Here is a 14,857-nt window from a genome sequence, read left to right as displayed (position 1 = left end):
CAGGTCCAGGTCTGCCATAAAAGTAATATAATCATCTAATAGGCCCTGTAATCCCCTCCAAGTTCGAGTGATTAAAACAGCGTCTTCTGCATACAAAAGAACTAAAAAGGGGATAAGAGCCTGGCTGTGTCCCTGGTGGAGGATCTTAGGGCTGAATCTGTCCTGCTCGTGTAGAGTGAGAATAGGAAGGGAGCTAACACACAGCCCTGCCTGACCCTTCTTTTGATGTTGAACCTCACTGAGCATTCACCGTCCCTTCCAAAGCGCATGCACGCACTTGCATCCGTATACAGTTGCCTTATGTAGTTGGTAATTCCTCCCTCAATCCCCATGTCCTCCACGGCCTTCCACAGCCTCGAATGAGAAACACAATCAAAACCTGCAGACAAGTCCATAAATGAGAGGCATTGATGTACTGTACTCAAGCCCTTTTTGAAGCCACATTGAGTGTTCACCATAATGTTGTTTGCTACTGCCCATTCTTCCAGTCTGTTAAGGAGGATAAGCCCTATAACCTTTGCGATGGCATCCAACAGTGATATTGGCCGATAGGTTTTGAGATATGGACTTGTCACCCTTTTTATGGATCGGAATAATAATTGAAGTTTTCCATGAGTTGTGGGCCGGCACTGATGGTAGCGCTATAAACATTTGTGAACAGGGGATCCCATAGTTTTTGCTGATCCCTATACATATCTGAAGGGGTTCTATTTGGGCCTGGGGCCTTTCCTCTGCTGCTCTCGTGTAAGGCTCTTGTGACCTCAGCCAGTGTCATGGGCTGGAGGGTGTTTTGTGACATAGTTCTAACATATGTCTTAGGATTCCTAGGGGTAATGTGTGCCACATGGTCTACTCCTATAAGTGGAGGGTCTTTAGATATGGCTGAAAAGTGATTGACCTAGACCTCCCCAGCAACGTGGACCTTCGTTGACGGCTCATGGGGTCCCCTGAAGTAATTAATATTTATAACCTTCCAAAAGGATTTACTGTTGTTTGAGGCGCTTGCCTGAACCAGCTCATCCCCATACTGTTTTAGTGATGTTTTTCTTTCTATAAGCAATGGTCCGTTTGAAGTGGGCACAAGCCAGCCTAATTGATTGTCGTTTATTCAGTTCCTGCTTTAGTGCTATATGTAGCTTTCTCTTTGCTAATGTGCACTCAGCATCTCTCTCATGCGCTCGTGTTGGTTGCATCCTATGTGTCAACCCATGTTTGATGCAACGTGAAATTGCGACAATCGAAGTGATAGTGTGTACTGGCTCAACCTTGGGATCTAGACATCGAGCAATGGATGGGAGAGTGGCGGCCTGGTCTACTTTCTCCCTTTTAATGTAGAACCAATTTTCAATGCCAAAATTAGATCACAACTCACTTTGTTCTATATTTCGTTTGCGTGGGAGGGGGCCATCCTTATCTCTAACATGACATGATCACTATATCCTGCGAAGGTGGCATCAAATCTTTGAAATATAGGCCTAGGGATTAAGAGGTCATTATGTAATCTATCGTAGACTCACAATCATTTCTTAAGAAGTTAGGTACTAAGCTATTACTCTCACTTAACACACTATTTTAGATCCTCTGGCGTACTTTCACAATGAGACTATTGAGCGTTAGACCATATGTATCATGAGTAAAATGGGGACCACACCCTGTGTATCAGGGATGCTGCATATTGATTTGGCTACATATGGGCAGTAGTGTATGTTAATATCACCTACCCATATAATGTTTACAGGGTTGTGATGTGAGTCTGAGACTCTCTGAATAACGCTTTTCAGGTCTCTTATAACTTGGGTTCTTGTGCTATCAAAGCTGTTATTATCGAAATTAATTAAAATGATATCTCCTCCCTCACCTGCTTTGCATAATAGCAAGTGAAAATAAGGAGATTCGTAAAAAAATTCCCGCATTCTCCATGATGTAGTATTCAGGATATAGGTTGCACAAAACTTCCCTTCGCCCTTCCCCTTTCAGAGGGTTCAGCCGTGGTAAAGAAGCCTAGATATTTATCAATATGATGGGCCGACTTCGCCTATGTTTCTTGCAGGCAAAGAATATGGGTGTTTGATAACAATCTATTGGAGTCAGATATACCAATCTTGTTTTTGAGCCCTGAGACATTCCGTGAAAGAAGCCTCACCCATGGACTATAGGTGCATGTGCAATGTTATTTTTACCTATGATTTCCTTCACCAATGGGTTACTTTTCGCAGTCCCCAAATGGTCCTGCTCAGGCACTGGCTCTGGGGGTTCTTCTGTCCTGCACTGAGAACATTTCAGTGGGTAGAACCAGATCCAGTCTATTCATTTATCCCAGAGAGAGACTCAAATCTATTACCCACTCTCCAGGAATCTCTTGGGATTCTAGGGGTCTCTGACTGTAGTCCCAGGTGGGTTTTCCATCTACTTTAGTATGGCTTAAAGCTGGTAGTCCTGAATCGATGCCTCTCAAATCAACTACCACACACGCCCTCCTCTTTTATCTCACTCCTGTACATTCCTGTTTTCTGCCTTTGTGAAAGGTTTGCCATCTTTCTATTCCTCAGTCTTTCTCATCTGTGTGGTTTACCCTCGCTTGCTCTCGGGAAACAGCAATTCCCCAAAAACAAGTATACATGTCCCTCACTGGCAAACACTCCTCAAATTAAACACTGTAATTATCCCTTATGACTATGCTTTATCCCTTGTCAATCGGGAGAGTTGTGGAGAAAAATTCAAATGAGAGAGGGTGTTAACAATTAGATTTAATTATGATTTTATGAATTATCGTCTCCCTATTTCTAAGATTTGGACTGGGGCTGCTTGGGCTCCTTTCTGAAGGGATGGACACTACCTAGCAGTTTGGGCTGCTGGTGTAGCTGGACCAAGATTGATTTGCTTATCATTGGTCTCTGCCTATAGTTACACAGTAGGCAAAAAGCAATTTGCTGGAAGGTGGGCTAAGCGATCATCAGTAGATGGGATTAATTCAAACATTCCTTCACCACTTTAAAGTTTACTGCAGTAGTGACACTAAGTGCAGCAGGTGTGCCTAGACTTGTATTGTCCTTGTCACAGGATAAAACCAATACCATACTGATGAGGTCCCAAACTGATGATGGTGGAGCATACTATTTGATTTGATGCATTTTTAGAAAGAGTTTCTAAGTAGTATTTCAAGTGTTCCAATATCTATTGAGCACCTGTGATGGGGTGATAGTTGTTTGGATCTGTGCTGTATAGGGTATTGTAACAAATTGGGTTATTGTTTAAGGGGGGTGGAAACCCTACTGAAGTAACAATCACCATCCCTGTCAGGGTAAACCAGAGAAGTAATTAAATTAACCTGTGCCTAACCTTCTGGTAGCTTGGCACAACCACAGTCAGGCTTAGCTTAAAGGCACTTTCCAAAGTATTTATGCAGCAGACACAGAATTCTTTACAAACTCACCCGTTTAGAAGAGCAGAGCACATTATATTAAATAAAATGATACCAAAACAACAGAAATCCAATTAGTAGAACCGGAGATATTCAATTTTAATTTTTTTGGTAGATAGAGCACCTAAAAGCACAAAGTGCCACTCATGGTCATTTGGTCATACTAGACTGGGGAAGTCACATGCTCAGCCTGACCATGATGGGGCATGGTCCAGATACAAGGAAGAAGTTAGACCTGCTGAAAATGTTACTGTTAGACCTGTCATCCCTATGGTGGTCTCCCCTCAACTTTTTGCTTGCTTACCTCCATTTTTTGCTGTATCTTTGTGTAGGTATTAGATGTCCGAGCACTTTACCACTGCTGACCAGTGCTAAAGTGCATGCACTTCTCCCCTAAAACATGGTGAGATTAATATATACCTGATTGGCATATTTCATTTATCTGTAAGTCCCTTGTAAAGTGTTATACCATATACCCAAGGCCTGTAATCTAAATGCTACTAGTAGACCTGCAAAAACAACAGTTGATGGACAGAATGCAAAACAATGTCATACATTCACCCCAGTACAGAGATCTGGGCCTAAATCCATTGTTTTATTGCTCTCCACACCACCCCAATTCAGACATGGCCATATGAAAATCCCCCTTGACCCTGTGCCTCATGGGAACAGTCCAGCCCGAAATGCCAAGACATGTCTTCCCTGGACTGGAATCAAGTATCCTAGGACCGGTTTCTGGCTATCAGCCGTCTTCAGCCAGGATAGCTTGACTCCAGTGGCGTGGAGAGCACAGGACGCACTTCCGAGCATACCCGCCCCACTCGGGGTGACAAATGCAAAAACAACTGTTGATAGACAGAATGCAGTACAATGTCATACATTCACTGAGGGCTGGACTGGGAACAACAACCGGCCCTGGCAAAGTGCTCGGCCGCCCTCCCTCCCCACTCGGGGGGGTTGGAGGTGCCGCCAAGCTGTTTTCTGGGGCCGGTTTACTGCCAATTTTGGTACAGGGCCGATTTTGCAGCTATGCTGCAAAAACGGCCCTGTAACAGAAACGGCCCCCTGGGGTCCAAAACTGGCCCTCACCCGCAGGGCGCTCCTGGGGACTGCCCGTGCCCGCTATGGCCAGTCTGGCCCTGTATTCACCCCAGTACAGAGATCTGGGAAACCGGTCCCATGATGCCTGTTTCCGGTCCAGGGAAGACATCGCTTGGCAGTTCGGGCTGGACTGTTTCCCATGAGGCACAGGGTCAGACTGATTTGCATATGGCCATGTCTGAACTGGGGTGGTGGAGTGAGCTAAAGAATGGTGATGGATTAAACCCAGATCAGTTGACTGGTGTTTGATTTGCTCAAACGCTTCGTCCATCACCCTTTTGGTATCACTGGTAGACCTGCAGCACTGATTGTGCAATCCACACAAGTAGGCTTTTAAACCCATCTCATGTCTGCCATTGCACGGTTTGAGTGTGCAGTTTACTTTTATTTGGCATTTAAGACCACTTGCCATGTCCCAAACGCCTCTTTCTGTTACACATATGTCACCTCTAAGGTAGAGCCTAGGTAGCTTTATGGACAGGGTGCTATGTAACTAAAAGGCAGGACATTTACTTTTAAGTTTGACATGTCCTGGTAGTGACATACAGCTAATTTAATGTGTCACTACTGCGAGGCCTACACCTCTCATAGGCTAGCACTGGGAATTCCTTGAAACACGTTTAAGCTGTAATTCTTGATTAGAAAGGAGTTGCTAAGTCATTTTTCATATCTTTGGAATGGTAATGATAAATCCTCTTTAATGGTAAAGTTGGATTTGACATTACTATTTTAGTAGTGCCACTTTTTGAAACTGCACATTTCTCTACACTAAACTTTGATCTGTGCCTGCAGCCGGTCTCCAATACATGCATTGGCTGACTGACAGTTACACTTTGAACATTCCCTCTAGACAGCCACACACACAGGAAGGTGAGTCTCCTCTGCATTCTGAGCACTCTTCTGCATTCATCTGCATTCTTATGGGCCTTCCTGGAGGAATGAGAGCGGCTGACACCTGCACTTCAATAGGTAATGGCCTGTCTCCACAACAAGGATTAATCCCCCCCACAGTTAGACTGGCAGACAGGCCTGGGTTGAAAGAGATCTTTGTGCACTTCAGAGAAGTCATCCCTATATCAGTGGCACTTTTGGGTGTAAGTGCCGGAGCTCTGATCCTACCAAATCACTACACTACTGGACCTAGGAAGAACTCTGCTAGAGTAATAGTTGCTATGTTGTAAAGATTACCACTCTGCCTTGGCTGACTATTCTGAGGATATGCTTCTCTGCTTTGCTGAGCTGCCCTGCTGCCTGCTGATCTCTGCCCTGCTGAAGGCAAGGACTGGACCCATCTCACTTGAACCTGGAGTGACGTCAAGGGCTTGCTGGCTTGCCTCTTCTTTTCTAAAGTCTCAGAGACACAAAAGGCTTCCTGCAATCCTGCTGGAGCTGCTGGACTCTGCTATCTGTGAGTCAAAACCTTGCCTGAGGTGCCCCCTCCAGTCCTGGGCCTCAGAAGTGGGTTCTGTAGCACCTGGCTACAAACTGTAAACTGTATTCAGAGGATCCAAAAGGTTGCTACTGTTTTATCAAGTGTCTAAAGCCAGGAGTCACTTTATCCCCAATTATACAAAAAGTTCTCAAGCTCCTTCCCAGAGCCTGTTTCTAACTCAAGATCCTCGGTCAGAGCAACTGGTGCGTTGGTTGAAAAGCCATAGGCGCCAAGAAGAACACATCGGGAGCTAAACAACCCCTACACGCATGTGATCTGCCATTTATTTCACTGTGGTCCACTGATCACACCACCTAGAAATTCAAAAAAGCTTCACCTTTTCCAAGACCCCCAATATTCATAAATGCCCCCACTCTCTCCAAGTCTGCATACCAGATGATGTTGAGTGCTTCCACCCCAGCTGACACACAAACTACAGTTATAAGTGGGTTCATCCTCTCAGCACCTGCAACCAATGATGAGTTCTGCTCCACCTCATATCCCTTGTACCGTTGATTTATTTAACTTCATGTGACGGAAGGTTTGCAATAACACAAAGTCAACTAAATAAATAAATTGTACAAATAAATAAACTAAATAGGTGAAACACACCATACTAAACAGTTGTTTTTTCTACTTTCTCTATGCTGCTAATATAATAGGCAATGGTCAAACGTGATGCATCTGGCAACACACTTTTTAACTTAATATGTTTCCAGTTCAAATAGAGCCTAGTAGTCAATTGATGTAAATAGACAAGATGCTTGAAAGGGTCATATCTGGGAGTTCAGCATCCAAATGAAAAGCTGCAAAAGTACTACTGCTTGGATTTCATCCTCAGGGAGATATTTTCGTTTACCAAAAAGCCCAGCTCAAATGTCAAGCAAGCTCTCTCTCTGGGCTTCAATCTACTATGTGGCTTCTCTAGACATATGCTGTTGCAATCAGTGATTTGCGAGTTTCAGAGACAAATAATGCAAACTGTCTATATATTTTCCCAAACTTCTTTCCACCACAGGAATGACTCTTGAAAAATTAGCTCGCATTATGGCAATAAGGTAAGCTGAGGACAGGTTTGCCTCATTAAAAAAGAGAAGAAATGCTCTGCCTCCAGGAAAACCATTGACCAACCAGCCTAAGAGATCAGATGTGTCCACAAATAACTGCTCTGAGTGAAAGCTAGACTTAAAAAGACACATCTGTGTTCAATGATTGTTACTCCACAGAGCAGAAAAGATGAACTGTCTCACTCACACTACAGTGCATTACAAAAAATTAAAGCCCATTCTGCTGTGCAGTGTAAATTTCTTTGAACCAAGGTGATGCACATAGGCCCTTGAGGTATAATGGCATGCTGTTTATTCTCTTCTGGGAGAAAATTAAAGAAGGCTTTTCAGTCAAATGCATTCTTAGTATTGGGATCTGATTACAAATGGCATTATTTTAAAATAAGCAAATGTTATCTATTAAAATGTGTTTTGGGATCTTGCAGATAGGCAGAGATACTCTAATATTCAGGTTTGTCAAAAAATGAGTCATGCTGAAGAAAGTGCAACTCTGCAGAAATAGAGCAGTATGAAAAGTTCTTTGGAAATGGAGCACCATTGCCTACAATCAAAAAATTAAACCTAGACCTAAATCTGTTTTCGGACACTTTTTTTTATCATTCTTTCATTCACCTTGAATGATACAACTCGGGGGACGATTACGATGTGGTCGTAAAAGTTTCCAAACCTTGTTTGGAGCCTTTACAACCCCATCGGACTATGCCGGTCAGATTCCTTTATGACCGCCTCATTACAATGGAGGCATTTATTCTGGCTGTCTTCCGATAGGCTCAGAGAGCCCGTCAGCCATTCAGATTGCAGACTCTAACCCCAAGGGCAGCTCTTTCCACCCTTGTGATGATTACGATGTCGGGTTTCGGCAGACTTTCCGTGCCTGCCTTTCTGACTCAGAAAGGCTGTCGAAACTTGTATTTTGGGGACCCCAGCAGGCCCCTTTGGGTGCATCGGCACTGCACTCTGTCCGGAGAGCTCCTAATTTAGCCCGGAGGGGGCCCCCTACATACCTTGCAGGGAGGCCCCCTCAATTTTTGTTATGCCAGTGGGGTGCATGGCCTCCGGTAAGAGGCTGAGTACCCCTTGCTGATCTCTACACCCCATGGCAGACACCACAGGGTGTAGGAATGAGCTTCACCTCTCATTATTTTACAATTGGAGCATGCATTCTGGACAGTTTACGACCAAAATGCATGCTCAGATTGTAAAATGTAGGAATGCGACCCAACAGTGTTGAGTCGCATTCTAATGGGCCGGTGGGGACCGCCGACCTGGTGTCAGTCGGTCCTATGACCAAGAAGATGTTGGGTTGAGGCAACTCCACCCAACATCGTAATCAGCCCCTAAATGTAATATTCGAAATGAGAAAAACTAAAGTCGAGTAACATATGTAATAAATAATTGCACATAAAAACAATTCAAGCTAATTTCATTAGTCTCGTATCTGAGGTGAGGTTCTTACCGTTTTTCTTATTTGATAAAGATTTCTTGATAAGATTTTCTGTATATTGTCAATCTGCTCTGGTGAGACTAGACCTTTTGTACTTGAAATTTGGTTGTGGGTGCTGAAAAATATAACATTTTATTAGATCATCATAGTTTCACACAATTGCAAATGATCTATGGTACATTCTATTTGGCTGTCTTTCTATCTACCTCTCTGTCAGTCTAGCTCTCTGTTTAGCTATCATGATGACAGACAGCCTACAGAATCCCCCATCAAAGCTTAAAGAGGAAACAGGTAAACATGAAAAAATGATGAGAATTCAGAAAGTTGGAATTACCATTATTCCTCAAACACACTCTTAAAATAGAAACAGGCCAGAACTTTTGATTAAAAAATTAGGGGCATATTATCAAGACAGGCAATAAAATTATTGCTGATTTAGCGGCAGAAAACTGCCACTAAATTGGCAATAATGGGCTTGATAATATGCTCTATGGTATTCCAATTGAAGCTCAGGTTAGATGCCCTTCAAATCTAACATGGGCTTCAATTGGAATTTCATAGAGCATATTATCGGCCAGAGTGGCAATAATTGTATCACCTGTCTTGATAATATGCCCCTTAATTCTTTAACAAGGGATCACTAAGCATGGGCGGTAAATTCGTTCCGCTCGCGGATTTTGCGGATTTTCGGTAAATTTACGATCCGCGAACGCTCGCAAATGTACCGAAAATCGGCAAATTCGCACGCAGCGGATTTTTTTTCTTGGTGATACAATTTTGCGGCGTGCGGCGTAAGTTCGCAATTGCAAACATGTAGGTGCGGTGGGCAGCAACAATCTCGCACTCGCGAAATTACAAAATTTGCAATTCTGCACAAGAAATCCACTAGCAAGCAGCATAGACCTTCTGAAAATGATGATTTTTATCAGAATAACTCCTCAGGTTGACATTTGCCTGCCCTTTTTTGGATTTGAGGCCTTTTGACTTTCTTTGGATCAATTTTGGATTAGAAATCAACTTTCACAAGTAAGTTTGTTTGGGGCATTACATTTGCTGTTCTGCAGAAAAACGAGTTTTGCTAAACTGAAAGCACTCAGCAGGTGCAAAAGTTCAAATTTATCATTAGTAACCATTCCCTGTAGTGCTTCCTGACTGGGGCCCCTCCAGAGTTCAGTTGCTAGTTGCAACAATTGTAGGACCCTGCTCTGACCCTCACAGCCGGGTCATAGAATAGCTACAAGTAGGCCACAAAGGTCCTGGAAAAAAAAATTGCACTGCAACAGAAAGCAAATTACAGATAAGGAAGCAGGTGCCAGACTGGAATTTTAAAACAGTGACACATTAATAAATCAACCCCAAATTAATTCATGTCAGTTGAAGCAGGGCAGGTGTGCTTGCTTTTTCCCCCCATAATCTACAGTGATGATGATGAACCAGAGGGTGGCATTGATGTACCAGAGGGTGGCATGGGTGAAACAGAGGGTGGCAGTGTTGAAACAGAGGATGCTGTGAACCTGTGATGATGAACCAGACATAGAAACAACATAGTCGCGACAGTTGCGCGCCGACAAGTAAGTTCGCAATCGCGAACTGGTACAAAATCCTCGCAAACTGGCAGAAACCCTTGCGAACACTGTAAAAACAAACAAATCAGAAACTCGCGGATTTTGCGGATTGCGAGTTCGCAAATTCGCGAACGCCAGATTCGCAAAATTCGCCCATGCTTAATCATTACCCTACTGGATTCAAAGGAAAGTAAGACCCTAACTAACTGATAGAATCTGATTGACCAATGCGGTCACCGAGAGAACTAGACACTGACTGGGGAGGCCTTAACTAGGGAATGTGATTAAAAATGATTGTTATTAAATTCATTCGAACCTTTCCAATAAGAATAAAGAATGTTTGCAAAGCCATGAGGCCTAGGAAAAAAATTAGGCAATGGTTATTTTGTTTCTTTTTTTTATTGCAGTATATGTATGCCACAAATAAGGAAAAAACAAAGGTTTGAAGTTGCCTAATCATGGCAACTACATGGCTGCAATAAACATTTTAAATAAAAAAGAATAATTTTTATAGAACAATACTGGTGTATCCAAGCGAGCATGTGTGCTTAAAGATGTTTAGAAAACATTTCTAGTTCAAATGCACATCATAGAAAAATAAACATTTTTCACACAAGAATATGCAAAAGAAGTGCTGGATGGAATGCTTGAATTTGATCTCAGCCACTGATAATTAATTGGGCGGGTATGCAGACATAATATCGATGTTTCAATATCAATATACCATTATATCGATGTTTAAATATCGATATGACAGAATATCAACCATTAAGAATATCTTCGACCAGAATATCGAAATGCATTCAAGAAATATCTAATTAATTAATGTGGATGTTGGTAATATCGTTAGTCAAAATATCGTTGTTAATAATATATACTTTTTTTGTGTTTTTTATATTAGTGTTAGAAATGGGATCTCTGGTTGGCTAAGGCTTGCGCCAAAGCCAGGCAGAGACCACCACTCTAGTCAGAGCAAGGGAGTTACACGCCAAGATAACCCCTGCTCACCCCCTTGGTAGCTTGGCAAGAGCAGTCAGGCTTATCCCAGAGGCAATGTGTAAAGCATTTGCACATGCACACAGCAACACCAGCCCAGACACACTACTAAAGGAACTCCACACAAGGTTATATATGAAAATAGCCTTTGTATTCTCATGACACATTAGAATAGTAAACACATAACATACACTATGCCAACTGGCACTGGGCAATATTTACAAGGGATTATGTACACCTGACAGGGCCACATGGACCACTGTCAGAACCATCACAAAGTGAACTTGGTAAAAGTAAATCAGAACATAAATGTACAACCAGTAACCACTGGTAATTACTGTACTCCACCTCAACCTGTAACATAAACTACATTATGCACAGTCACATCAGGCGCGGATTACATTCTGCGCCAACCTCTCCAGCATAAGCACAATATGCAATCTACTCATTAGACTAAACACATTAGACCCTACCTCCTAAGTATAACGCACATTAGAGGTGTACCTGACACGATGAAACATAATCTCACTTGCATAACCACATGAAATGCAAAGTAACCTCATAATCACAAGCCATATGTAGAAGTATCAAAACAGGTTGCGTAAAACATACTAAATGCATTACATTTCCTAGCACCACATCGCATGAGCACATCAATCACATTAGGGCCTTGACCTGTATACATCTACCAGTCCACATGGCCAACTGGCCATCTCCAAAGGGGGCTCCAATGCCCTGTGTCCAGAATGTCAGGGTGCGCTGCCTAGACAGCGGCAGTCAGGGGTGCGCCATCTGCGCAAACCTAAACGTTGCAGCTGCTACTAAGTCCTGCGCAGCTTTGTCAGGGGCAAAGGAGCTCAACTCACTCCTACTCAGACATGCCCCTGAAGTCAAGAATTGCGGCCTAAACTGTGCAGCTGCCCACTACTTGAGGGCAGCAGTAAATACTCAAGTGAGGCCTGGCACCACTGTGCTGCTTCTGTCCCTCTCAGGGACTCTCTCAATACTGCAGAAACGTGGGCACCACTGTGCCACATCACAGGGGAAAACATAGCCCCTCTGGGCACTCATGGAAGTAATTGCGCCCATCGTTGGAGCCACACGGGGCTCTAGAAATAAGGTTCCCTGGGGCACATGAGTCCCTGAAATTATTGTGCGCCACATAAACAGAATAAACTTGCCCCCAAAATGTTGCAGCGGCCCACAACTGCAGTGCTGCTGTGAAGCAATCAAAAGAAACGGGCACCACCGTGCCTGGCGACCCCCACGTGGGCCCTTCAACAATTATGGCAAAGTTAGAGCCAGCCACACGGGGCTCTTTCTGAAGAGACTGTCCCCTCGGGATAGGGTGGCCCTATGCCATTTGGGGCCCCTCGGGGAATGAGTCTGCCATGCCCCCTGCCCAGCCCTCATTACCGGGCTCCGGTGCAGGGGACTTCTCCTTGTGCCAGTACTCGGCTTCCAGCGGGGCTCCATCCCAATCACCAGAGCCCTGCTCACCACGCTGCCTTCCTCGTCGGGTGTAATGATTCACCCGTCCCTCATCTCGGGACCGGGACTTCAAGGGAGGAGCTAGCAAGGCTCCATGCTGCCGCCTCCTCACTCCTCTTTGTATGCGGTGGGGGCAGGCACCAGCTATGCGCTTCTGTCCCCCTCCACTGCCGTCACCATACCTGTGGGGCTCTCCCAGGCTCACGGGAGTACCGCACTCACTTCCGGCCACACTTCACTTCCTCTGGACTTCCTTCAGGCCTCACGAGGCCACGCCCATGTCCCCACTGGGTTGCCTGACAACCGGGTCGCATTTGCAGTGGCCCGGCAACGGTTTTTAAAAGCGGCTCGGGCTACGGCGGTGAAATGCGGGGTGGTCGCCTGCAATTTACATAAAAATAAGCGGGTGGGCACCCGCATTCAGGACCACATAAAAAATGGCAGTGAGGGGTAGGCTCCCTCTGAATCGTCATGCAGCCCCGGGGCAGTGAAGCTCCAGCTCCCCGGGGAATTCGTGCAGAGCGCTCCAGTGCGCAGAGAGAGACCCAGGGGCATTTCAAAAACAACGCCAGCACTCACAAGGTGCTGCATCAACCCCAAAGTCCCATGGCTACAAGCAGTCCAACAAAAAGGTTCCAGGGAAAGCTGGGCCCAGGGAGGCAGCCTCCTGGCAAGTCCTCCTGGGCCCCAGCAGCCGCACAGTCCCCCTGGGCTCTCTGCACCCACATGCAGAACAGAAACATGGGGTCACAGACCCTCTTTTATACAACTTATCCTTTGTCTAAACGGTGCAGGCAATGGGAGAACCAGATACAACTGGTTCAGGGGAGCTCCTGAGCACTTTGTTTTGCTCAGCCCCTCTCTCCCTTTCACTGGACAGGCTAGGGACATCAGACGCACCACAGTGGGTGGAGCCAGCATTGTGGAGGGAAGGCACGGCCTATTCAGGTCTCAGGTGCAACTCCTCCCTCCCATCTACATGCAGATCTCCCTATTCACCACTGGGCAGACCCATCCTGGCTCCTGGAGCCAAGCACACCAGCCAGCACTTGTCACTCACAAGTCAGACACGCAATTCACATCACACTGCACACAGAAATGCCAACTTCTAAAAGTGGCACTTCTCCTCAAGCCACAATCAATCTGCGCACACCATTGGGCAGCATTAATTGGGGTTTGCACATACCAAGCTCACCCCTGCACTGCTCTCACATCAGGAAATACCATGGACACACATATCCCCCATGCATTCCTATGGGAGGGCAGGCCAGTCTCACCACACATACACAGCGAGCGCACACACTTTACACTGGACCACAGTGAAAAAGTGCGCAGAGGCCTAAAATCACCAACACCAGGTTACAAAAACAGGCTAGGAGAACGCAAAAAGTTTCGGGGTGAATCTGCCAAAAGGGCCAAGTCAAACACAACCCCCTTCCAGCCAAAACGTAGGGCAGACCAATCACCCCTACAAGGCAACCCGGCCAGGACACTGATTACAGATGCCCTGCCTTCCAGGTCAGGCTATAACCTGAACCTGGCTTTCCCCTCCTTGGGGAAAGACCTCCTGAGGCTGCACAAATTGATCAAGCACTCTCTGGGCGGTCAAATGCCCAGCGAACCAGGGCTTCATTGGGAGCACGCATGCCCCCCTTGAGGGTAATACATTACTAATGTGTCGTGTGACAGTCTGCCTGGCTCTAATCTCGTGACCTCCTGTCCACCTGACACGGCGCAGAGATCACCCAGGACAGAAGTGGCGTCACCATGGTCACTCACTGGTGGCTCAGCCCTTCTGGCTGGCCCCAGACCCACTGGTTCTTCCACTGGGTACTCTTTCCCCCTCTCACCCCTCAACCAGGACTTCTGCACCCTCCACTTAGGAGGGGTACTGCCCAACACCAGGCCTGCAGGAGCTCTGGTTACGGACACTCCACGTCCTCTAGACACAGGAAGATCCTCCAGAAATGATCTGTAAGTACAGCCTAAGCCCCCGACCTGGCGCTCCCTTAGGGAATCCTCCAGGCCCTGAGACAGGGTTTCGGGCCACCGTGGGACTCCTCGTCCCACACTCACTCCATCTCCACTGAGACAGAACGTGAGCCCCTACACCCCTCCCATTCTACTGGGACCTAGCTGGGCTACACATGAACCTCTTCTCCCACACAGGACCAGAGGATACACAGGCCATTCCTTTTGGAATCACTCCCCAATGCCTCTGCAGGACCTCCAGCACACCGCCAGAGGTCCACCTCGCGTGCAAGCTCATTGTGACCAAAATAACTCACACCCACTCGTCCAGTGCCGCTGCAGGACCTCCTGCACACCACCAGAGGTACA

The 14,857-nt window shown here is 45.7% G+C and overlaps 1 protein-coding gene across 1 annotated transcript in view; it reads right to left on the bottom strand.

The window, feature by feature from the left end:
- LOC147718779 (sodium/hydrogen exchanger 2-like) overlaps nt 1-14,857 on the bottom strand; it is a 537,314-nt gene that overhangs the window by 52,817 nt on the left and 469,640 nt on the right. Inside the window, exon 8 of the mRNA XM_086918760.1 lies at nt 8,478-8,580. Coding sequence (XP_086774886.1) covers nt 8,478-8,580 — 103 coding nt within the window. The remainder of the gene's footprint in view (nt 1-8,477; nt 8,581-14,857) is intronic.

The sequence above is a fragment of the Lissotriton vulgaris genome, chromosome 4_1, assembly GCF_964263255.1.
Source record: "Lissotriton vulgaris chromosome 4_1, aLisVul1.2, whole genome shotgun sequence".
Taxonomy (NCBI): Eukaryota; Metazoa; Chordata; class Amphibia; order Caudata; family Salamandridae; genus Lissotriton; species Lissotriton vulgaris.
The sequence above is the reverse complement of the archived record's forward strand: the minus strand, read 5'-3'. Positions and strand labels throughout refer to the sequence as shown.